Source organism: Pleuronectes platessa, chromosome 20, assembly GCF_947347685.1.
Source record: "Pleuronectes platessa chromosome 20, fPlePla1.1, whole genome shotgun sequence".
NCBI lineage: Eukaryota > Metazoa > Chordata > Actinopteri > Pleuronectiformes > Pleuronectidae > Pleuronectes > Pleuronectes platessa.
The window spans coordinates 21,328,808-21,355,607 of record NC_070645.1 but is presented as its reverse complement, the minus strand read 5'-3'; the positions used below and the strand labels follow the sequence as shown (position 1 = coordinate 21,355,607).

At 43.0% G+C, this 26,800-nt stretch overlaps 1 protein-coding gene across 2 annotated transcripts; it reads left to right on the top strand.

The window, feature by feature from the left end:
* Positions 1-1,324: 1,324 nt before the first annotated feature.
* On the top strand, positions 1,325-26,800 carry sugct (succinyl-CoA:glutarate-CoA transferase). Of its 2 annotated transcripts, none has more exons than XM_053412513.1 (14): positions 1,325-1,527; positions 2,692-2,740; positions 2,826-2,899; positions 2,994-3,079; positions 3,646-3,696; positions 3,918-4,038; positions 5,970-6,061; positions 6,576-6,719; positions 8,432-8,527; positions 12,066-12,137; positions 14,238-14,335; positions 15,156-15,258; positions 22,258-22,321; positions 24,525-26,800. In XM_053412513.1, the coding sequence occupies exons 1-14, from the start codon at positions 1,386-1,388 to the stop codon at positions 24,686-24,688; spliced, it is 1,356 nt and encodes a 451-aa protein (XP_053268488.1). In that variant the 5' UTR covers positions 1,325-1,385; the 3' UTR covers positions 24,689-26,800. The 2 variants fall into 2 exon arrangements, with proteins under 2 accessions (XP_053268488.1, XP_053268489.1); XM_053412514.1 differs by lacking the exon at positions 1,325-1,527 and adding an exon at positions 1,540-2,604.

The window sequence follows — 26,800 nt, the reverse complement described above, 5'->3', positions numbered from 1 at the left end:
CACGTCTCAGCCTGTTTTTATATCATCAAATAACTGATTCAAACCAAACTGATCAGAAACTTGAACAAACATCAGAGAGAGAAGAACGAGCTGAAATTACAGAAACATCTTTACAAACATTTATTTAACGTCTACTTAGATTTCTTAGTTTGGTCCATGTCCCATCTGCTGACATGGAGGAGGAGGTTTATGAGCTATACTACAGTCAGACAGCAGGGGGCGATCAAGATGATTTGGCTTTGGTTTTTGGAACTACGTGTCGTCCTTCTTTAGATATATTTTAGTTGGTTATTTCTAGTGAAAAATCCCTGTTTAACATCTATAACAAGCACATATTTGACTATACATGAAAATACTCTTTACAGCTGTAATTATCAGCGTCTTGTATTAATTACATTAATAGACATTAATGTCTTCTTACATGAAGATTATTTATTCTGTTATAAACCAGCCTGTTTGTTTAATACTTGTATATATTAGTTATAAATGTTAAATAGGGTGAATCATTTTAAATTGTTGTTATTTTATCCAAAATTTCTTGTGCATTTTTCCTGGCGTTTGGTTTGTGATGATTTCACTGGTCTGTGTCTGAACTCTGAGGGGGACATTTTTCAAAATTAAACTTGTAATCACATTGTTATTTCCCACTGGAAACTACTTGTTGTACTGCTGTAATAAATTTTTTTATTTTCTCTTTTACTTGACAATAATGAGCCAAAATTGTTGTATTGTTGCTGTTGCTGTTTGTGGAAACATATGGAAGCTGAGAGGAGACTGATTATTCTTCCAATTCAATTTTTCAACAGTTTATTGAACAAAGACGAGCTTCAGATCTTTTTAAACAAATGTTTCTTCTCAATGAAGACTGTAGAACCGTATATGATTTAAAGAAGACGTGTAGGTGCTGTTAGTCCAATGTGTGATGCAAAAGTAGCAATACAGAGATTTAATAATTATAACTTATTACTTCCATATCTGGAATCTGAATACATTCACAGATAAACTGTGAGTTATGTGACTCTTATGGAATATGAACACAATTCAACAGGGATGAACGATTTAAAGATTTAGAAAAGATTTAGATCAAACAAGTGAAACTTACATATTTTAATAAAATTCAGTAAGAAGTCTTTATTTGACTAATTCAAAGTTTAATGTGATGAGAGAAAATCTTTTCTGTTTATTTAATTCCCGCTTTAATTAGTTTTTATGTTTTAATCTTATTTAAATGACTGAAAGAGAAACAGTGGAAATAGAGACCCCTGCTGGCAGAGAGCCGCTACAGCAAATTTCCGGTCCAACAACTTCACAATGAAAGCATCCACGCTGTGAATTTGCTCAACAGGCAGCACTTCCGGTCGTTACGAGGCTAGCAGAAGCAGAATATGTCGGCTTCGGTCGCATCGTTAAAAACCCGTGTGTCGGTTCTTTGCTCGCTTCGCCTCTCTCCGCCAGTACCGATGAGACTCCCGGGGGCGACCCGCTGGGGGACGTGTCCCGCCGGCGGCAGGTGGATGTCTCAAACAGGTTCGTCCCGGAGCCGAAGCTAACAGGCTAACGCTAGCAGCGATGACGTCAGTGGAGGCTCTCCGTGGTAACTGACGTGCGGTCACGTGATGTCAGGTTAAAAAGTTGTTTATTAATTAATGGGAAATAAAGATTTACTAAACAACTGCTCCTTAAAGTGAAGCCAAATCAACATGATCTCCCCCTGGTGGCAGACTGCAGTACAGGTCATAAAGCTCCTCTATGTTACCAGAAGGGACATGGACCAAACTAAAATAGATTAGAGTAGGGGTCAAATAAATGTAATGAGTGTTTCTCTTCCGAGTTCTTATGATCGAGCCCGACCTGCATTTAAATGTTGAGTTATTTAATTGACAGCTGAAATGTCTCCTGATTGGTCGAGAGCGTGTATGGGCAGGACCTTGATACTAAGACTCAACCATCATGACTTCACAGACTCAGCAAATGACGTCATCACCACAAGATGGCAGACTTTGTATCTGAGATATTTTGGCTGCTCGTAGCTGTATTCCAGAGTCAGATCCAGAGCTTCTCCAGAGTTTGTGTCTCACAGCTGAACAACTCATCAGCATCAGATCCTCCTCGTGGTTCAGGGGAGAGGTGGAACAGCCGGGTGCAGCAGACACACACAGGAAGTGACCTGTGACCTCTGCAGATCATGTGATCATGTTGACATCACCTGACACCTTCAGCTCTGATCACCACGAACTCTCTTCACATCTCCGTGTCTTCTTTGTGTGTGTCAGCACTTCTTCACCAGAGAAGAAGTCCCCCCCCCCGCCCTCAGTGAATCAGTGGAGGATCCTCTGCTGTTCACACTGCTCCTGGATCTAGACTTTATTCAGGAGGAGGAGGAGGAACTGAGTCTCACTCTTTGTCTTGAAGCATCTTTTGACTTTGGTGGCGTCACACGCTGCTGATCTGCGCTGTGGCTGCTCTGCACAGACAGCAGCCAATCACATCAAAGTAAACACAGGTCCTGCTGATACCAGAGCCAGCTGTCTGCGTTCATCCTGTTGTGGAGCTTGTTTCTTGGTTACTTCTCCTTTGCACATGCAGCTGTCAGGAGGAGTTCAGGTCTGAAGCTAATGATAACAGCAGGTGCAGAGATTTTATCTGTAAAAAGATCTCTCGTCACCTTATCGTCTGAATTTAATCAAACAGGAGAAAACCTGCGACCACTGGAGGGGGTGAGAGTGTTAGACCTGACGAGGTAATATTCAGTTTTCATGCATGTTTTTTTTTTGTATGTTCTCGGATCAAGAGCAAACGTTCTGAATGATTTTAAACGTTCGCAGAGTTCTGGCCGGTCCCTTCGCCACCATGATCCTGGGAGATCTGGGTGCTGAGGTGATCAAAGTGGAAAGACCAGGTGGGTCTGAAGCTCCTCCCACCCCACGTTATAATCTGTTTCTGCACAGCTGTAGGGCATTATGGGTAATTCTTTGTGTGTGTTTGTTGGACAGGATCAGGTGATGACACCAGAGTCTGGGGTCCTCCATTCATCTCTTCAGAGAGCATCTACTTCCTGAGCGTCAACAGAAACAAAAAGGTACCAGGAAGACGAAACTTCTTATTCCATTGTTATTGTCTGTGTGTCTGTGTATATATATATATATATAGCCCCAGCCCCAATATATATATATATATATATATTAGTGCTGTCAAACGATTAAAATATTTAATCGCGATTAATCGCATTAATTTCATAGTTACCTCAAAATTAATTGCAAATTTTGATCTATTCTAAATGTCCCTTCATTTATTTATAATTTATTTTTCGTTTTAATGCTCTTATCAACATGGAAAAGTAGATTGGCTTGCTTTATGCAGATTGTTTTATTTTATTGAAAAACAACATTGCCAAACAGGGCTGTACAAATTGAATTGTTATTAACCCTAACCCTGAAGCGTGTGTCACACGGTGTAAGCGTGGGAGTTGGCAGCTCTGCGTCACAAAAAGAACAAGTCAATTCCACAAATAGTCATCCTGTGTAAATATTGGCAACCCTAATAGATATGTATATATGTGTATGTTTATATATATATATGTGTATGTGGGTAAGTATATTATAATTGACTATTTAAAGACAATCAGTGACTTATTTGTTTTTTCAGAGTATCGCTGTTGACCTGAAACATCCACGAGGAGCCAAGATTATCAAAGAGGTATAACACAAAAACACACACAAAGACACACACACAGAGACACACACAGAGACACAGACACCATAACTTTGTTTCATACAGTCCTTCTGCGTGTGTGTGTGTGTGTGTGTGTGTGTGTGTGTGTGTGTGTGTGTGTGTGTGTGTGTGTGTGTGTGTGTGTGTGTGTGTGTGTGTGTGTGTGTGTGTGTGTGTGTGTGTGTGTGTGTGTGTGTGTGTGTCAGCTGACTGCAGTGTGTGATGTGTTGGTAGAAAACTTCCTCCCCGGGAAACTGCAGCAGTTGAATTTAGGGTTTGAGCAGCTGAGCAAAGTGAATCCTCAGATCATCTTCTGCTCCATCTCAGGTACGACTCACATCTGTCAACATTTGTTCACACAGAGAATTATAGATTTTGTAGATGTATATCGCTGCCTCCATAGAGAGGACCCCCCTGATGTAAATTTACTGTATCTAAATATAAAGGGCCATTCTAGAGTAAAGAAAATAATAATTCGTACAATTTAGACGAAACGAGTGAAACATCACTAGGATTATTTAATATTAATTTTCTTCCAATAGATTGTTTCACCTTAATATTACACACTGGAGCTTTAACATGATTTATTACTATATTATTCATCTGTGATGAAGCTGTGTTTGTTGATGAAGAGAAAATGTCTAGAATCAGAGAAACTTCTTGTTTCTTTCATCTTACTTCACCAGAGTCAGAGTGTTCAGTCTGGGGTCGTTTAAAGGCCTGTAAGGGTTGACGGGGTTAACACAACAAGGAAAACAAACAAACACACAAAAGCACATCTTCTACAGTAACACTCACACTTGCAGTTCTATGACTCAGCCACTAGATGTCGCCGGACTCCACATTAGACAGACTGTTTACTCAGCAGTTTATTCAGTCTGTTTATTAATAACAACAATAAATCAATACAAACATTCAGACCATGTTACAGGATCTGACTCTGAGATGAATTTAATTTAACTTTATTTGAAAAACAAATAAAACAATATTCTCATTTTCACAGGCATGAGAAAAACAGACTGTAAATAAAGATGGACGACTTCTTCTTCAATATTAATATAATATTTAATATACATTTAATCCAAATATTATTTATTGCCTCCTTTAAAAACACAACATTTATGAACATTCAATTTATGAAAATAAAATCAATAAAAAAAAAAACAAGGAAAGTCTTCCACAAATGAATGAAAAGGAAAACAAAGGATCATTCGAGATCTTTTAGAGATTAATAAAGTTAAGATTTTATTTAACTTCTTTTTTAAAGCCACCTACTCTTTCTTTGTGTCTCTCCACTGCAACTTTGTCCACATTTTTGTCCTCTCCCTCTTGCCTGTCCTCCCATTCTTCAGGAAAAAACTACATTACCCAGGAGGCCTCATTAAGCTGCAGCTGCTGGATGCAGCTTCACAGCCTGGTTGGGTCGTGAGCTGCTGAGACGCTGCAGAGACTCATGTGCTGCTCCCCTGAACCTTTACTACTCAGCTTGTAACTGAAGCTTTGTGTTCGACTCACTTACCGATCTCCAAACCATGCGTCACTTTTTAGATTATTTCTTTAAACCATTCAGCCGCAGAGAGAAAAAACCCTGCCGAACTTTTCTTCTTTGGTGGATTTCCTTTGATTTAATACGTTTGTAGTTTCCTGTGAACATCAGGACGTTTCAACCCTGCAGCGCATCATGTTCCAGTTTTCTGTTTGACTTGAGATTGTTTCTTTTCATCTATTCTATTCTTGAAAAGCGATTTTGTATTTGAGATATTTTAGCTTCATTTCTGGAGGAAGCAGAGACATGTCATCTTTATTTACACTCAAAATAAAATGCAGTCTATTGTTGCATTGTAGTCGATTCATAGAGTCTTTCTCCTGGTTGGTTCATACAAGAACACAGGCACACATTATAATGTGTGTGTCTGCATAAGGAAGGGAAAGTGAAGTCTGATCACATCATCAGTGGAGACGTACGTAGACCAGGTGTGATTTAGACACACGTCCATCTCTGGAGTTTCAGTTGGAGGTCCCGTGACAGAATGATGTCACAGCACTGAGCTGGTTGTCATGTTAAAATCAGGGATGTTTGTTGTTAATATGAAGCAATAGTCCGCTCAACAAAGAGCTTGAATCTTGTTCTCCTTGCAGAGGAGACACTGAGAGGTTGATGGTTTGAATCCCTGCTGTGTGCCCTCTTAGGTCAGAGAGAAACCAGCTATTAGCATAGACAATCATCTGTGTGTCTGTTTGTGTGTTTGTCTGTGTAGGCTATGGACAGACAGGTCCTCGGTCTCAGAGTCCAGGCTACGACTCCATCGCCTCTGCTGTGTCAGGGATGATGCACATCACTGGGCCAGAGGTCAGTTTTCTTTATTGGTGTTATTAGATCTTTTTGAAACCCAGTTTATCACGGTGGCCTTGAGGGACAAATCAAAATCCTGAAATGCAGTAAATACAGAAACGCATGTAGCGAGCATGAAGAGAGCAGAGTTGTGACGTGTGGACAAACACCAGCTTCACAGATTCACCAGACGTACCGGTTCAGGTTTTAAACTTCTGCTCAGTGGGTTCGAGGAGTGGAACTGACTCAGTCGCAGCTTCAACCTTCAGAATCCGGTGATTCAACAGATGCTCAGTGAGCTCTATGAAGAATTCAAACTAACCCTAACCCAAGAAATGAGACATGTCTCTATGTATAAGACTAAGAGATGGTTCAGGACTCGCCTGATCCCGAACTATAGGCTTTATGAAAGAGGAATGTTTTTAATTGAACCTTAAATGTAGAGATGGTGTCTGACTCCAGAACCCAGAGTGGGAGCTGGTTCCACAGGGGAAGAGCCTGGTATCCCATAATGCATTGTTTCCTCTGGCAGGGCGGTGAGCCGGTGCGTCCAGGTGTTGCTATGACGGACCTGGCGACAGGGCTCTACGCACACGGAGCCATCATGGCTGGACTGCTGCAGAGACAAAAGACAGGGACAGGACTTCACATTGACTGCAACCTGCTGTCCTCACAGGTGTGTGTGTGTGTGTGGGTGTGGCCTAGGTGGTAGAGTGGTGGTTCTTCAACAAGAAGGTTGCCGGTTCAAATCCCACTCTTCCCCATATGCATGCCGAAGTGTCCTTGGCAAGATACTGAACCCATAAATGGCCCCTCATTAATGTTGAGTGTAATAATTGTAAGTCGCTTTGGACAAAAGCGTCAGCTACATGACATGTAATGTGTGTGTGTGTGCGTGTGTGTGTGTGTGACAGAACTCAGATGTTTCTCTCTCCAAAAAATTATTAATGTATATATAATATGACAAGGAGGTTTGATTTGTGGACACTTTTCAGGACTAACAGCTTCATCACTTCCTCCTCCTCAGCGGTTAGGGTTAGGGTTAGGGTTGCCCTTAGCACATAGGGTTATGTGCTAAGGGTTAGCACATCACCCTAACCCTTGAGGGCGTTGGGGGGTTTTAACTTGTCCTCTCCACTCTGTCTCAGTCGGAGGAAAACAAACAGGCAGCTGAATAAGACAGAAGTCAAACCAGTGTTCAGTGACGTGTCTGATTCCATCCAGATCAATGAGGTGGTTCTGACATGAGAGATAATCACAAGAGTGTCTGTGTTTCTGATGTTCATCTAATAACCAGCCCTGGAAACATGCAGGTATTTAAACACGCTGGGGATTTATCCTGAGAAATCTGAACAGTATAAACAAACTCATCAATATTTCTCCCAGTGTTTTCTCTCTATAAACAAATCTAACCATACATAATCCTAAAACCTCCTCCTAAAACCTCCTGGGAGCTGGGATCACATGTCGCTCTGGACCCTGAAGTATTACAGAGGCCCAGGGTGCGTTTGATTTGTCACATCAGGACGTGCTACTTGTGTGACAGTGTTGCTTTTAAAAGTTGTTTAATGTTTTATTATTTTGTCATTTTTCACGTCTGTCAGCTGGTTTGGAAACTTCATGTTCATCAAGAGAGAAGTTTCCCAGATGGAGTTTAAAATAAAAACCGAAAAATCGGTTTCCTGTCACAGAAGCTGGAGATTTGAATCTTCAGGAGAAGAAAGTTTTCTTCCTCAGAAAGTGAAACTCTTCTATCTCAAAGAGTCTGTTTTAGGGTTAAGAAAATAACAATTGGTACAATTTTGAGGAAACGTATAGCCAACAGATCCTTTCACCTAAATCTGTTTAAAAACCAGCAGCAGAACTTTATGAAGAATCTCAGAATTTACGGATTTCGTTCCTTTGCCCAGGTTTTCTTTGCTGCATCAGAACATTGTAAAGAACCATGTGTGTGTTGAATGCTGGTGTTGCAGGGTTGTGGGTCAAATGAGGAATGGGTTCGACTTGAAAAAGCCTCGAGGCCGATATGTTTGCCAAGAGTCATGAAAATCAATTTGCGGGTTTTCAGCTGCTTGTAAATTACATCACATTTCATTGAGCTGACGCTTTTATCCTAAGCGACTCACATCAGCCCCGAGGGAACAGACCCAGGGCGACAAGAGTCAGGAAAGTACAATTTCTTCAAAATAAAGCAAAACTACAAAGTGCTAAAAGTAAGTGCCATTTAAGTGCTGCTAAAGTGTTAGTTCCAAAAAGTTGTTTTTTTCAGTAAAGCCACAGAGCTGAAGGTGAGAAGGACCAGTTGTGGTTTTTAGTTCTTTCAGGATGAGTGACCGGGAGGAGGGAGACTGACCACAGCTCAGATCTAACAGCCTCTGGTTCTCTCAGGTCTCCTGTCTCAGCCACATCGCTGCTAACTACCTGAACGCAGGGAAGGAGGCGAGGCGCTGGGGGACGGCCCACGAGAGCATCGTCCCTTACCAGGTAACACCCTAAACACCCTGAACACTCTGAACACCCTAAACACCCTGAATACCCTGAACACTCTGAACACCCTAAACACCCTGAATACCCTGAACACCCTAAACACTCTGAACACCCTAAACACCCTGAATACCCTGAACACCCTAAACACCCTGAATACCCTGAACACCCTAAACACCCTGAACACTCTGAACACCCTGAACACCCTGAACACCCTAAACACCCTAAACACCCTAAACACCCTAAACACCCTAAACACCCTGAACACCCTGAACACTCTGAAAACCCTGAACACTCTGAACATCCTAAACACCCTGAATACCCTGAATACCCTGAACACTCTGAACATCCTAAACACCCTGAATACCCTGAACACCCTGAACACTCTGAACACCCTAAACACCCTAAACACCCTGAACACCCTGAACACCCTGAACACCCTGAACACCCTGAACACCCTGAACACTCTGAACACCCTAAACACCCTAAACACCCTGAACACCCTGAAAACCCTGAACACTCTGAACATCCTAAATACCCTGAACACCCTGAACACCCTAAACACCCTGAACACCCTGAACACTCTGAACATCCTAAACACCCTGAATACCCTGAACACTCTGAACACCCTAAACACCCTAAACACCCTGAACACCCTGAACACCCTGAACACTCTGAACACCCTAAACACCCTAAACACCCTGAAAACCCTGAACACTCTGAACGTCCTAAACACCCTGAATACCCTGAACACCCTGAACACCCGACCGTCCGTCCATTTCTAAAACACACAAACGCATCACAGGAGGTGAAATTTAGCTTTAATAAAAGTTTCAGACCGTTCCTTTTGAGTTTGGTTATTTTACAAATGAGGAACTGGATCCAAAATGTATCTGAACTCAACTCAATGAAGAAAAGACAGAGGAACATAGTTCAAGGTCAAGGTCACGGTGGTCTCACTTCGTATGTCTAGGTTTTTCTTGAACATGAATTCTTATGATCAGCTTGAGGGAATGTCTTTAATCTGGTACAAACAATCACTTGGACTCAAAGATGTACTGATTCGATTTCAGTTATTAAAAGTCACAGTGACCTCATGACTTTGGAGAAGAAAAGGATCTAGATGGAAACTGCACCGCTTGGCAGTATTTCTGGTTTGTTCTTGTCGTCTTTTGACCGTATATATCTCTACTGTAATAATAATTAATAATAATAAACTCTACACTCTAAATCATTTCTACAAACAACTTATTCTCATCTCTCAGAACCTTCGCTCTGCGGATATCTCCATCCTGGTTTCTCAGCATTCAGCTTCACCAGACTCATTGAAAAAAGTTCTCCATTCTCCACCAATCTCAATATCATCTTAGAGTCCGACTCTTCATCATTCTCCTCTGCTCCGCCCTCCTCACTTCTACTACCGATGACTCTTTGAGCTGGAACCAGTAAAGTCATCATCATGTCCTCATTTACTCCTCATTCTCTCACTACCCTAACTTACCTCCATAATGTTTTCACTGTTGTCCAACACTCCTCACTCTGATTCACTCCCAACACACATGGACTCGAACTTAATCCAGAAGCCTTGATTTTCAACTCTGTGTCCTTTTGTTTGTTCAGTGTTTTCACTCTTTTCCTCATCTGAATCAGAATACATCACAATCTTTAGCTTTTCTTGTTCTCTGTCCAAAACGTCCAGGTCCTGCTCTGTCCTCTCTAGTATCTCTCATCACCCTAACTGTTGCTGTTGTAAATAAATCGTCTATCTATGTAATGTGGTCTCTCTTCTGACTTCCACTGCTTGTCGATGTGTCCTGTTACTTTGCAGATTTTTCCCTGCTTCCTTCTTCTTTGTCCAGATTATTTGTGGGTGGGAACCAACGTCATGGTGCATTACCACCATCTACTGGATCCGCCCCTAACCCTTTGTTCTTGTCGTATCTCTTTGGATCGTGACATTTTAACTCGGAAGTCACTTTAATGAAATTCAAACAATAAGAGGTTCTTTGTGTTATTTCAGTGTGAATCCAACCTGTGTTGGTTCACATTAATGAGACACACACATGAACAGATAAAATGACGTTTCTTCCTGATGTTTTGCTTCATCTGCTCTGCGTGAATGCAGCAGCTTGATTCTTGTGGTGCTCGTCTCATCGGCACTCAGATCTAATCTTTGTGCGAAAGGCCTTACTCACAATGTGCGCTTCCCCCGGGGGCCGGAGTTGAAAGCGGAGCAGGCTGACAGATCATGACAGTTCAAACAACAGAAATGTTGGTGTTTGCAGTTGAGGCTTTGTGAGAAGGAGCTGAACTCATCCATCCCAGTGGAGCTTCTCAAGCTCACATCTGATTTCTAAGCTGGATTAATTCACATCTCCCTAAACTGAGATGTCCACCGTGTCAAAGACGAGAAGCATGAAAGAATCCTCGCCATCAGGAAGGAAAGGCTGAAACTTTCTTACAGATTTTAGTATATTGAGTGTACATAAAATCAATACAATGAATTTCACCTAGACATTAAGCAGCCAGTGAGGGGTGGAATGATCCTACATGGACTAAAGGTTAGTGGTCTGAACACTAACACAATACTGCTGTGTTTGTGTGTTTGTGTGTTGTGATGTATGACAGACTTTCGTGTCCTCTTTTCATGTGGCCACGAGTATTTATTACAAACAATTGTGAAAAAGGAGGAGAAAGTAAAGACTAGAGGAAGACAACAGTTGGGGAGGAAAAGAAAGACTCGTTGAGGGGAGGAGGAGGAGAATAAAAAAGATGAAGTAGAATTAGTCTTTAAAAGAAGCTTCAGCTTATTAAACTAATTTTAAAACTCATTAGATCCTCAACACACAAAAGTCTGGATTTAGTTCGAGTCGGTTTTATATGAACCTGCTGAACTGAGAATGATTCACTTTAACATGAAGTGAACATCATGACACAGTTTAATACGCTGGACCACATGGAGGAGGACACAGGCTCGGCTTGTTCTGATTCAACCACAGAGGAAGAGGAGGAAGAGGAGGAAGAAGACTTTGACTTTCACTTTATTCATGAATTTTCAAGGACCCTTAAAGGCCGTGTAAATCAATTAGATATATTTTCTGAGTTTGTCAAACCACAGAACAACGTATCATCAACCACCCAAGCAAATTTGATTGCTTAAAAAATAGACATCCTGCTCTCACAGAGCTCTCCCTAACTGGGCGGGGCTTGTGCTGCTGCCCTCAGGTTCTGTCAAAAAGCCAAAACACTACACAAAGTACAACCGAGCTAAAGTCTCCTGCTTTTCACAGTTTGCTAATTGAAATAAGCAAAGCCAGCTGTTGAACTGCTTTTGACACACCTTGGTCTGTTCCCAGTTTCCATGCAGACGCTAGCTCCCCCGCTACTCACCTTCGATTCTACTAAAAGTTGAAAAGCAGAGTCGTTCTCCCCAGTGACACAGGACCTGTCCAGCTCATCATCACAACTGACCACAGAGCTGCTGGGAGCAGGTTCAGGCTCTTCTGATGTTTCTAATGTTTGTCTCTGTGTGTTTCAGGCCTTTGAAACCGAAGACGGACACATTGTGGTCGCTGCAGGAAACGACAAACAGTTTGTCCAAGTGTGTGAGGTACGTTCATGTGGTTCTGTTCCACCTGTGACGAGGAGGTTCTGTGTTCAGCTCGGCCCGTTTGTTGATTTTTTTTTTTTCTTTTAAGTGAGATGGTGTAAAAACTAAGGGAGTTTTTAATTGGTCAACCGTCCTCTTTCAATACTGCTGCCTTTTTATGAACTACAACAGCCAAAGAGAAAATCGGGGACAAAATTGTCTTTTTCTATAACTTATTCTCCATGTCTGTGCTCGGGTCGGATTGCCTGAAAGGTGGGAGCAACGATTTACAGCAGCAGACTGGAAGAGGCGTGAGGTTCATTTTCAACATTTCTCAGAGCTCCAGTGAAACGACACAGACGGAGGGAGAAGAACCGAAGAGCAGGAAGTGAGCAAGGCTACGCGCTAGGCTAAAGGCTAAAGGCCCAACAGACACACCTGCGCTACCGAGTCTTACCAACTCCCAGTTTCTAACAAACAACATGGATGTAATGATTTGCTTTCATGATCCGGAAACTTTAAGCCTCTAAATATTGAGTTGGTAAAAGTTGTGATCCGCCGGCTTTAAGGAAATATTAGATAATATGTACAGTGAATGGATTGCAAATGAACCTTTTCTATTGCACAGACAGATGAATACAGTTCAGTGCAAAGTGGGGGTGCATGTAGGGTTGCAAAGGGGCGGAACATTTCCGGAAACTTTCCATGGGAATATTAAGCTCAAGAATTTTGGGAATTTTGAAAAAAATAAATAATGCAAAGATTAAACGCTGAGCAATAAAAACATCCTTGAAAACTCTATTTTAAAAAGATGTATGGAATGCAGCACACGCTGCACTGTGCATTTCTCCATCACTTGTGCAGATACTTCCCAGCATCCTTCACTCTACAGCAGGGCTACTGAGGCCTGCTGGAGTGTGCAGGACTAGTCAGGTAAGTTTCTATGATATTACTTGGGGAAATATATTAGCATGCTGATTGAGGAGTGTTCATCTGTTCATCTAACCTCTTTCTCTTCATTTATCCGTCAATTGTAAAATATTTTCAGAGATGATTCAAATTGGCCAACTATTTATATCTCTAGCATTGCATTAGTGTTTTTTTTACAAGCTTTCTTCTCATCTTATTCTACAGAACACTTCCACGTGCACTATCTCATGTGTGGAGACATTTCACCTCAGCCAATGTAGAAGGAAAGGATGTGTACATTTATGAATACTTCGCAAAGACCCATGTTAAGAATGACACAGATGCAGAAGCATATAGTCAAGTGCCCAAGTTTCCTCAGGGCTCAAATCAGCCTATGACAAAACAAAATGTTTATGTTTATCTCTGTATATGACAAGGTAAATACAGTTAGTATAAATTACCCACAAAATTTTCAGTTTATTCCCGTTAATTCCTGTATTTTACCATTAATTCACATGGAAAGTTTCCAGCTTTGAATATTCCCGGAATTTTGCAACCCTAGGTTGCAAAATACATCCCAGCAACGAGCTGGGCCTCGTCCTCGTCAGTCTGTCCAGTCTCTTCCTGTCAGCAGGTGAAATGCTGCTGCTCCACTAAACTAATCCAAAGAAGAACGGCAGACTTCAGGAGCGCCCCCTGTAGTCCAGAAAACCTCGGTGTCTTCCTAACCAGTACACGGGCATGATCATACACAATCAGAGAGGCGGTGGACTGGTGGCAGAATGATTGGACTATGGGCAGAAAGTTACGGACATCGGACTGGAAGGTCGCTGGTTCGATGCCTAGCGGTAACAATACAACATACCTGCCAGGACAACACCCAGATCTGTTCCAAAGTCCAAAGAGCACTCTCCCTACCCCCACTGTCTAAGTGCCCCTGAGCAGGGCACCTTGCTCCCCCAACATCTGCTCCCCGGGCGCTGTGCATGGCTGCCCACTGCTCCTGTGTGTCCTGTGATGTTCACCAGATGGGACAAAAGCAGAAGACAAATGTCCCTATGCCGTGTGTTTTGGAATAAATAAATGTATCTTAAAAAATATAACATTAGAAATACAAAATGAGACACATGAAACAACACAACAGATATACACTACCACAACCCTTACCCGTTGTGTTGTTGATGTGATCTTATTATTTTTGTGTGTTTGCAGGTTTTGGAGCTGATTGAGCTGAACGAGGATCAAAGATACAAAACTAACAAACTAAGAGTACAGAACCGAAAAGAACTGCTACACACACTGTCCCAGAGGTACACACAAACACACACTGTCCCAGAGTTACACACAAACACACACTGTCCCAGAGGTACACACAAACACACACTGTCCCAGAGGTACACACAAACACACACTGTCCCAGAGGTTTACACTCAAACTGTCCCAGAGGTACACACAAACACACACTGTCCCAGAGGTGTACGAACACACACGCACACACACACTGTCCCAGAGTTACACACAAACACACACTGTCCCAGAGGTACACACAAACACACACTGTCCCAGAGGTTTACACTCAAACTGTCCCAGAGGTACACACAAACACACACTGTCCCAGAGGTGTACGAACACACACGCACACACACACTGTCCCAGAGGTACACACAAACACACACTGTCCCAAAGGTTTACACGCACACACTGTCCTAGAGGTACACACACACACACACACACGGTCCCAGAGGTTTACACACACACACACACTGTCCCATATGAATTATTATAAAAATGCAGGTGTTTTAAACCTAAATAATGTCTAAAAATCACTATTAAGTGTTATTAATAATAATTTAAAATCAGTGGCATCATGTTTAAATTTTCTTCCGTTAATTGCATCTCAAGAACGTCTTCCGGGAGTTTCCTCAAATTCAGTTCAAACAAAAGATGAACTGATTCGATTTGGAAGGTCACAGGTCCACTGACCTGTGACCTTCAACCACAGGTCAAAGGTCACAGGTCAGTGGACATGTGAGCTTTGACCTGTGGTTGGCGGAGGCGTACAGCTGCAGTTTGGTGATTTAAGTTTTGTTATTAACTCTAATTGTGATAATGAATCTGTAATCATCTCAGATTCCTGCAGAAGAACACAGCGGATTGGCTGAAGAGTTTTGAGGGCTCCGGTGTTCCTGTTGGACCAATCAACAGCATCCAGGAAGTGTTTTCTGACCCTCAGGTAGACCACACAAATACACCCACACACACACAGACTGTGTTATTGTCATCATATTTCATGATGGTGAGACTTGGGTCTCCCTAATACAGCCAGAGACGAATGTGTGGCTTTTCAGCAACTTTATTAAATCGGAAACTCACAAAACTCGTAACTTTAGTTGCCTGTTGTTTCTATAGCTTTACAGTTCAGTCCGTCTCTGCTGTTGTGTCTCCGTCGTGTATCCACCTCACCAGAGGATGGATCAGCTAACAGCCTTCAGCTGATTCATCCTCTGGGGCAGGTGCTCTCCGAGTCACAGTGAATTATTGTGTTTGTGGGTCAACTCATTCTGAAGCTTGTGTTGATGTTGTTAAGTGAACCTTCAGACAGCAGCAGCTAGCAGTTCATCATGTCGCTGTGACCTGTTAGCTGTAAGCAGGACGTGGGTGTTGTGGTCCAGACGTTTGTTTGTGTTTACGTGTGTGAATGTTAAATCAGATATTCAACATGAACTTTTAAGTAACGTGTCATCAGCTGTTAATTCAGTTTGATCTCACATATTGTTGTATTAACATGATTCATCATATTAAACATGAAACTATATAATAGTAATAATCTGGAATGAATTTTCCAACAATAAATCTCTTTCTACACCAGCTGCAAAAAGTTTGTCTTCAAACTGCGGTAACAAGTTTCTGTTGTGGTGGAGGAAGAACTTTAAAATAAAGCCTTTTAGAGGAGAAGTGTGTGTGTGTGTGTGTGTGTGTGTGTGTGTGTGTGTGTGTGTGTGTGTGTGTGTGTGTGTGTGTGTGTGTGTGTGTGTGTGTGTGTGTGTGTGTGTGTCCCCACACAGCAGCTCTACAGAGAGGCTGTTAGTAATCAGGATGGCAGGAAGTCACCCCCGGAGTCTGGAAGTGATTTGGAAAAACTCTCTGTCTCTCTCTTCTGTCGCGTACCTAGCAACTGCTTCCGAATATTGTGCAAAGTTTTAGCAAAATGTTTCCATGTTCATGCCACCATGCGATTCATTGGACATTCCTGGTGTAATGTGTGTAACATGTCAGAGTCCATGTGAGGAACCAGCAGGACAATGTGTGGAAGCTTCCCAGTGAGCGAGTGGACGTGTTGATGAGGTTTCTAACACGTGACGTGAAACTGGAAGAACACAAACATCTCAGGATGAAGAAGAGGAGCCGGACACGTAGAAGACGAAGACGTCCACTTGGAAACACGAGGAGATTCCAGATCTTCTGCTGATGAGGGCCGACCCCGGTGTGGACGAGCTGTAAACAACAACACTGATCTTTTCACAGCAGAGTTTATACGTCATGTCCTGCCTCCTGCTGCTCTACAGGCTCCGCCCCTGCTGCTCTACAGGCTCCGCCCCTCACCTGGATGTTCCCACATGATAAATCAATCAATCAAATTCTATTTGTATAGTCCATATTCACAAATCACAATTCGTCTCATAGGGCTTTAACATGGTGAGACATCCTCTGTCCTTCACCCTCAACAAGAGTCAGGACAAACTACTAAAAACCTTTTAACAGGTACAAATACACAGAAACCTCAGAGACACATGTGAGGACCCGTCTCCCAGGACGGACACAAGTCAACAGATGTCAAGTGAAGGAAACATCATCAAGATTAAAGTTGTTAGCAGCATTGATGAGGGGAAACATCTTGAAGGATAACTTCAATACTACATGTCAAACAGTCCTGCTGCATCATAGTCTCTGGTCAGAAACCAGCAAGATCATGATCCACCAGCCAGACCAGATCCACTATAGTCCACAGTTGTGAACGAGTCTGACCCAATATCCTGCTGCTGCTGCTCCACACACACTGACTACAGGAAATATCCAGACAACATTTTACACAGTTCATGCGTGAAAACATATTTTCTCTCTGTTGCTCTTTTTTTGCAGCTGTTCCTTCATCTTCAGTGTTTTCTCTTTTTCTCACAGTGATTTTTACCTTTTGACTGTTTCCTGTCGCTCTGCCCTCTTTTTGCTCCTCTCTGTCTCTCTTCCAGAAGTTCAGCAATAACCGACCTTGTTTTTACGACTACAAACCCTCGTCTATGTATCTGTCATGTCGTCTGGGCAGCGGCCAGGCCCTGCAGAAAGTATCCAGCTGAATATGGTTTTAATATCCTGACTACTGGTGCACTTGATTTATCTCAGCTGAAACCTAAACAGCCTCTGAAGAGAATCCCTAACATGTAAGTGAATAAATCAGAACCCTTGGTCTCAAACCACCCGTTTCTGGCAGAAGGGGGTGCTGTGCTTGGCTAAACAAGGAATCATATAATTTAACAAACAACCCATTCTATTGCTCTAAACTACAAAGGGATGCTGGGAATTTAACACTTAACCCTGGCATTACTACTGCCTTGCTTCATCCATTAGATGTATGGAAGGCATGTTTGTACCTTACTCGTGCTCCTATTGGGGTAAACAAGAACTCTTTTTTTGGGAATTCAACGTGGGACCTTGGTGATGTGCCTTCCTTTATGGTTTGGAGGAAACTTGGTGGTGCCTTTCTCATGCTCTTAGTGGGACATAGGGAATTCAACTTCCAACCCTCGCAGCAGTAGTTTGTTCACCGTCAATACTGCCTTGCTCAAGGAAAATTATCCCCTAAACTTGATTGGGTTAGTGCCTTGCTCTAGACTAGAGGAATGAAGCCCCAATCATGAGTGCCTTAAGATCAGGGCTTTGAACCTGCAACTCTTTCAATGCCTTGCTTTGCTAACTGGCCGACAAACATTCATTCCTTCATAAATAATTTTTGTCTTTAGAAAACGTCTTTTCTTTTGTTTGGACACAATTTCTACAAATGTCCTTTATTACTGTCAGGACATTGTTGAATCAAGCAGAGACGCCATAAACCTGATGCTGCAGAAGAAGTCACGCTAGCAGACAACTCGCACTCCCAGGTCATGAGGACCGCACATCGTCCACTGGAGAGCAAAGTGAAGCTCCGGCCATTTTCTCAGGAAACACTCCCTCCAAGCAGACTGGATTGTTTCCAATGTGAGCAGTACCCGGCCCTAGTACTGCACCCCCGCTCCTCCAAATATGGTTACTTCTGGTTTTAAAACAAGTAGATGGCTGTGGACAAAATGTCAAACTGAGGCTCCGAAGCAGCAGCACACAAACCGGAGGGTTAGTCTATCACGCTCGAACACGTTGTGGCCGTGTATAAGAACGGGGTAAACACCCAAGCCCTTTTTAAACTGCTGTTCAATCATCCAGGGAGAAATGCATCAGAGAAGAATACAAACTCGTTCTACAACTATAAAAACAGGACGGACACCAAAGGGTGATGGATGATCAGAAGTTTAGAACTTTATCAACTCTGATCTCGACAGACCGGATTCCTTCTCAACAGATCCTGAATTACGTTGAAGGATTGTATCAGGAGAGGCTGAATCTGAAGTCATGTTGACAGACCTGAAGCTTCCTCCAGGTCACGTCGACCTGACTGCTCCCCAGATGAGCTGCGAGCTGACAGCGAAATGCAGCTCCAGGGAAATATGTTCCTGCTCAGTATGAGCGGTGGCCTGGACTGATGAACGTGGACGTGTGGGGAGGTTTGATGAGTGACTAACACCAACAAGAAGTTTCCACCATCAGAGAAAACCCCCATCACCATGGGTTGAAACTTGCTCCCATCTTACTCCGTCCAAATTATCTCGGTGTAACCGATGCACATTAAATCAAACATGGGTGAGAGAGTAACAGATTTCAGCCAGAAATTAGCTTGTTGAATTCACAAGCGATTGCAAGTGTGGTTGCACATTTAAAAAGTAGACTCCTGCAGACAGTGTTCAGTGACAGAAGCCACGCCCCCCGCAGCCGTCATCACTGACGTCATCAGGCCAGAGGCACTGCACCAAAGAAGTGGAACCGCCCTGGATGTGGAAACAACAGCTCTACCTGATCCACGAGGGAGGCGGACTTACTGTGTCAGGTAGAGCACAAAGATCTACAGAGGGTTTCTACCGTGAGCTATTCGGTTGAGTTAAAGCAGGAAATTACCACTTTGAAAATCATCAAAACGCAATGAATCATGGAGGGTTGGGCCTAGAAGGATCCAACTGTTGAAGCCTTGGACGCAGTTTAAGAAGCTTTCATTATTGAATTTGATGAAAGATAAATAAATACGACCTGATGACTATGACGCTCTCGGGGACAATAACCTTTTAGAAAACCTTGCTCGAACTCTTCATGTCTCCAGCTTTGGTCACAATCCCTCTGGGTTTGTGTGTGTTTTCATGAGAGCTCTTGAATTGTGTAATTTCTGCGGTTTTGTTTCCCTGGTGGTTCCTGCATGTCTGTCTCTGCTGAAAGACTGATGGCCTTAGCACTTTCGTCTTCTCCTCTGTCCGAGAAGACTCTTGAAACTCAATTAGAGGAAGAGCAGCTCCGGCCTGCTGATGTCCCCTGCGGGTAGTAGCTCTTATCATCTGCTGGCCACAACCACAGATTTATTCCCCCACCGAACTGTGTGTGAAGACCCTGCTGTCCCAGGGTGTGTGTTTGGGACAAAGTATTATATTTGATGGGAAGATGAGAGAGAGAAGTTATTCTCATCCTCGTGTTTGTGTTATTTCTACAGATTAAACTCATCCTTCACAAACTATACTTCACTTTTAACTGTCAAATAGTTTTTTTCTGTGTTCTGCTCGTTGTCACTACTCGTACTTTAACCATCGAGGCCACAGCTTTATGTAACACGCCTAAAACTCCTGTTGCCATCTAATAGAGAAACGACTGTGGCGCTTCACAGGAACGAAAACGTCTTTGATTGTCAAGGTCAAAGTGAGAGCAGCAGGTTCAGGCTCAGATCTTCACACGCACACTCACACTCCTTGATGTTGCAGTGACATGATGTAACAGCCTGGAGGACTCCCATGGGTGCTGGTTAGTCGACTCAATGGACGCCACAGTTTTAGCTTCAAAGACTGGGAGGGGGTGGGGTGGGGGTGGGGTGATGGTGGGGGGGGGGATACAAAGAGTAACTAGTGATGGGGAGGGAGGGAGGTGTGAGGATAGCGGGTGAAGAGGTCATCGTCCTGTCATCACAGGGATGTGATCGTTCTGATTTGTCAGATTCAGTTTGTTCCTCCCCTCACAGCTCTGCTTCTGATTGGTCAGTGAATCACAGTGAAGGAGAGATGATAGAAAGAAAGAAAAAGACTGAAGAACAAGAAACTCAGGAAATGAGGAGGCATATGGCCGACAACCACAAAACTGTGTGTGTCTGTGTTACATTATGGCAGTGATTCTCAATCTGTGTGTGGGGCGCGACCGGGGGGGGGGATGTGAGGCAGAACTAATATTATAGCCGAACTAATGTTTTAACGTCCGCATCTCTTTAACGGCGGACGTAAACAAATTGCCCGATCGCCGCAGCCAGGGGTCGGCAACCCGTGGCTTCCGCCCCCCCGCAGGGGCTTCCTGTGCCGTGTTGACAGCAAACACACACAGGCCCTGGGGCTCCGCCCCCACTCACCCGCTCAGAGACACACATGAGGTCAGAGCTCGTTCACGTGAAGCAGCCGGTCAGTGACACAGTGTTCAAAAACCAAGTTGAAAAGAAAGAACGATGAAGCCTGTCTCACTCGTGGCTCCACAGTCAATGTGAGAGGACATGAGGAGGACATGAGGAGGACATGAGGAGGACATGAGGAGGACATGCTGACATTAGCATACCCCTAATGTTACCTGACCATACCTAGCGCTAACAGCTGAAACTGATTAAGTCAGAGTGCTGGAAGAATTACAGTGAAACAGACGTCACATGTTTGATTCCTCTTGTTTCCTCATTTGGTAGAAACATGAAGCTGCGGAGGAGCAGTCCTTAAAGCAGCCGATAGCTCTGAGTGAATCAGCGCCACCCTGTGGTAGAGTAAACAGGAACCAGCAAGACGTTGTGATGATGACAGTGTGGGTCCCTGCTAACTGTCAGAATTTATTCTGAGGGAACAAGAGTGTCTGAACCAAATCTAACCATATCTCATTCCTGCTCCCCAGAGGATGAACCCTCTGAATATAAAATGACTTCTAGCGCCACTGTCGGGACAAATGTATCATTTTAACCTCAGCTACATTCAGATCGTATAACAGCGTTCACACACAGTCAGACATAGAGCTAAGAGAACCGGTTCCTGTGAGAGTGCCCAGATCGAATTTCCGACTAATTCTCGCTCTATTTAATGGTTTAGAAAAGAAAAACTAAACATCTATAGTGTGTGTCTGTGTGTCTGTGTGTGCGTGTGTGCGTGTGTGCGTGTGTGTTTTGACCATATGAATGTAATGATACCCTGCATAACAAGCAGATTGTATTACAAACACACACATGTATGCAATCATATTGTTACACTTGTATGCACGCATGCACAACTACGATGCACACATCAAACACACACACACACACAGTTGTCTCATCAAACTCTTGATAATCTGTTTTCTGAAAATATATATTTACATGGAAAATACAGTTTGTTTCAAACGTCACCGAACATGTGGGGAACCTGAACACAGCTGGAAATCAAACCAACCTCAGTTCACACACTGTAAATATAGATCAAAGGCTAAATAAAGATCAAAGACTGTAAATCTCCAGAATGAAGCAGAACGCTGCCATCTTGAGGTGATGTCATCATTTACAGTCACACTTTGTGCAGTAGTGAGCGTTGGTATCGAGGCCCCACCCACACACACTCTCAACCAATCCTAAGTCAGTGTCAGCTGTCAATCACATCGTCTCAGCCTGTTATCATCTAATAACTATTTAAAACTGTTTTCTTCAAAGTTAAAGACAGAATTGAAGGAACAAGGGACGATGAGAAAGAAAAGGGAGAAAAGACACACACACATTATAAAGGCATAAAAAAATACTCAAGTAAAGTAAAAGTACTTTGAAACTGTTGTGAAGAACAAAGTGAATCGTAACGTAAGGCACCGTTTGTTTGTTTGTTTGTTTGTTTGTTTGTTTGTTTGTTTGTAGGTGAAACACAACAATCTCATACAGGAAATGAGTCATCCAACAGCAGGACGCATCTGTGTGCCCGGTCAGTACACAACCACACAACACACAACATACTCTCACACAACCTACACTCACACAACACACAACATACTCTCACACAACATACACTCACAAGACACACACCATACTCTCACACAAAATACACTCACGAGACACACACAAACATACTCTCACATAACATAAACTCAAAACACACACACAACATACTCTCACAAGACACACGCACACAACATGCACTCACTCAACACACAACATACTCTCACATAACATACACTCACACAACACACAGCATACACTCACAAGACACACACAACATACTCTCACATAACATACACTCAAAACACACACACAACATACTCTCACAAGACACACGCACACAACATGCACTCACTCAACACACAACATACTCTCACACAACATACACTCACAAGACACACACACTTACAAAACACACAACATACACTCACACAACACATATTCACACAACATACACTCACACAACACCTACATAACACACTTACACAACACAAACACAACAAACACACAACACTCACACATTGTGTGTCTGATGTTTTCCTTATCGTGATCGTCTAACGTTTGCATCAGCTGATCCACAGAGATCCTTACTTCCTCTGATCCTTCCTTTCCTTTCTTCCTTCATTCATTCCCATTTAACTTCCTTTCTCGTTTCCTTTTTCGTTGTTTCCTTCAAAGAAACAATGATCGACAAAGAGATGCAGGGAAAAAAGATAAAATGAGAATGAATAGAGATATTACATAATCTTATTGTTAATTATTTTTCCTGATACCCCTACACACACACACACACACACACACACACGCACACTTGTTGACCATCATTGAAGAGGAAAACTAGTTGCTAATGGTTTGAAAATAGCAGAACTGTTCACACACAAACACAGTCATGCATAAAAGCATGCAGACTGACAAACACACAACCACACACTCTGTCTCGTGTGATCATGCACGTGTGGCATCACACCACACACACACACACATTTGACTGTGAGAGTTCAGCTCGTTAGTGGCGTTCTTTAAAAAGAAGGTTGATTGTTGCGTGTTTGTTCTGAGTCGACTTTTAGCTTGTGTCACGTTCACACTTGTCTTCAACGTGCTGCTCCTCATTGGTCGGGACCAACACTCGTCATCAGTTCAGTCTTTGTCCTCGAGCTTTGAAAACAAATGTTCATCTGTCGACTGATTTTTAGAAAGATCGTTTTTATCGTCATGTTTCAAATCTAATATCGAGGGTAATGCACAAACGCAATGTTTTTCAAAATAAGAGCACACTCAGCTTCAGAGTAAGATAGTGGTTAATCTCGACATCTTACCTATAAATATCTTCTATTTGATATATGCATGCGTTTGTTTGTTCGACAGGGACAATGCTCAGCTCCTTAGCATTACCAGAGTTAGCTATAAGCTAACTTTCCTCTGTAGTCCCTGAGCAGGAAACAGATAATAACATCTCTGCTTTCTTTTTTAAGAATAAAAAGCTTTCCTCTTTTACTTTTTTTGTTTTCACAGTTTATATTTCCTGCCCAGTTCAGTGTGTTCACAGAAAAATATCTCAAGATTCTCAAGCTGCTCGTTTCTCAACATTCACAATGTGTCAGAAACAAAAGAGGAAAACAGATCCATGAATAAAAGATTAAGAGATTCCGCTTTCTTATTAAAAAAACACCTGAGTGACACAAAGACTTTGTTCCCAATTAGGTGGAACACTGAGACCTGAGTGATTCTAAAAGATACACATACATAAACACACGCATACACACACACACAAACACACTCACGTATTTAAAAGTAAAGAAACTAAATCTGCAGCAGAGACACAAAGTACATTCATCCGTTTTCTGTCACATGTTAAAGGAAAAACATTAAGAGTTCAATCTTCACTTACATTCAATCTGCACCAAATCACACACACTCTTAAATATCTGATTGTTTTCATCATGAATTATTCATTGTCTCTGTCTCACAATGTTAAAGAAAGTGAGAAGAATCAGGGTTGATGCAATGCATGCTGGGTGACACCAAAGGTCTCTATGGTAGACTCGTCGTCCCCTCTTTCTTTTCAAACCAACTTTTCATTCTTCTCTGTAAGTTAGAGTTGAAGCTGTCGACGAATCAGAGGCTTCAGGAGAATTTTCACTTTTCTTTAGTTTTATCGATTTAACCTCAGATTGTTTTCTTGTCTTCAGGTCCGGCGGTTCGATTCAGCAGCTTCGCCCCAGGTGGACCAACGGCCCCTCCGCTGATTGGTCAGCACACTGTCCAGGTGCTGCGGGACACCCTGTCCTACAGTGATGACATCATCAAAGTGCTGCTGGAGAGCAAGGCAGTGGTCCAGAACAAGGTGTTCTGATTGGCCGAGAGAGGGCCGATATCAGCTGACTGAACAACATTGACAACATTTTATAAGATTAATTGATTGTGATTTGACTTAAGTCTGAAGTTCTGAGAACCCAGATATTTCATTAAACAACTTAAAACTACATAAACCTGGTAAAGAAATTATACAAATGTTTGAGGTGAACAAATCCACATCCATTGACCAATCACCAGTAGCTGCTGGACTTTCTCTGGTCGGGTCATCACCGTGTGCAGGCGTCCGCCCTGTACCTCCCGTGGGGGGGCGGGGCCTCACAGACCACTGCAGCTCAGCTCTCGGTGCTGGTAGGTTGAAGCCCGGCTGCTGGAGGGCCGGACGACTCAGCACCGACTGGACTTACACCATTTTACAGTTCCATGATTGATGCCTGGAGGACTCTCAGCTCCATTAGACTCTTCAGCTACAGTTGAAAACACATTCCCTGAGGCAGGTGTGGTGAAGCTGGGTCACCTCACAGGACGTCACTCCAGACGCTGGCTGCGGTGACGGACAGGCGGCCAATCAGAGTGCTGCGGAGCCTGGTGGTCGAGGAGTGGCCGTCTCTGCCTGAGCCTCTCCGGGACCTCCGCTCAGAACCAAAGTCTGGCTGACCGGTGGAGTGAAGGAATACGTCTTTCCTACTCTGAGTGTGAGTCCTGCTGTGGGGGAGTGGAGAGAAGAGAGCGGCCGATATCCCTAAAGACTCCTGGGAACATCCAGCTCCTGTGGAGGGAAGCAGCTCTACGGCAGCTGTGTGAAGGTTCTGAACTACCGCTCTCTTGCAGGAGTCAGGGAGTCCAGATGGACTGAGGGTTTTGGCTCTGACTCTTCCCCTAGTGGCAGCTGACGGGTCCTGTATAAGCCTCCTGTGGAGAAACGGATGGCTGACCTCTACGTTATACATGGAGCTCTAGCTACAAACAGATGCAGAGTTCACCTTGACCCGAGCACGGGGGGGGGGGGGTTCTTCCTGAGACCACTTAGTTGTGTCCTGTCCCCGGTTGACTGATCTCTTTAAGCTACTTCAGGAGTTGGGGGACAAACCCTGGTCTTCATTAACTTTATCTTTGCAAGTGCAACACTGGCTATTTGGAATAGTCACTAAAATAAAATGGTTGGAGCAGGTTGGACTGGTCCACTCTTCTGTCCGAGGGGTTTGGTGGCAGCTCGTCTTAGAGTTGAACATGTGTCCTTCAGACTGACTGATGGTTTCCAGTGCTGGACAGGTCTGTGTCACTGGGGGAGAACCACTCACTGATTTAAACTTTTAGCAGATTAAGTTTAATTCTAGTGTTTGTGTAAATATACAACAATTGATTTTCTTTTTACTGGTCAGATGTTTGTTTGTGTTTCACATGAGGAGCAGGAAGCAGCGACTTTATGGGTGAGCTGTGACCTCTCCCTCTCTCTCTCTCTCCCTCTGTCTCTCTCTCGCCCAGTTGGCTGCCTCAGTGTTGAACTCAACGTGTGTGAGAACAATTCGGATGTACGTAACTCACCAGCTCTTTAAGTGTCCCTTATTCCCTAACATCTGGAGTGTGTGTCTGTGTGTGTGTGCGTGCAGGAAATGTTCAGCCTAATGTTGAACACAGACTCCGTTATATGAGAGACACGGGGACCAATATAATGATACACGAGTCTTGACGTCGGTGGATATGATTTTATTTTGAAGGGTTACATCACATCCTGTAGCTGCAGGCTGTTCATCTGCTCCGAGTCTAAAACACTCAACATGGGAACAACATGTCAGGAACATGTTGTTGTTGTTCTAATATCACAGTCACATGATTACATTTATCAGAATATTGAATATACCTGATTACTTTTAATTTACTCAAGTGTTTACTCGATACTTATTTTTATTAAAATCAAAGATGACGAGACCAGTTGTTATGACGATCCCTCGGGGTGATCAGGTGACCTCACCCATGGTCACCTGATCACCCCTCAGGGAACCATCAGAGATCAATGATCAGAGATTAATAACCATCACCTTCTGTTACTGATATACTTTCCCACACAAACAGAGATATTTAGATTTTTACTTTATTTGATAAATCTTTTACAAAAACAACGTTTCTAAGATCAATAAATAAATCAATAAAA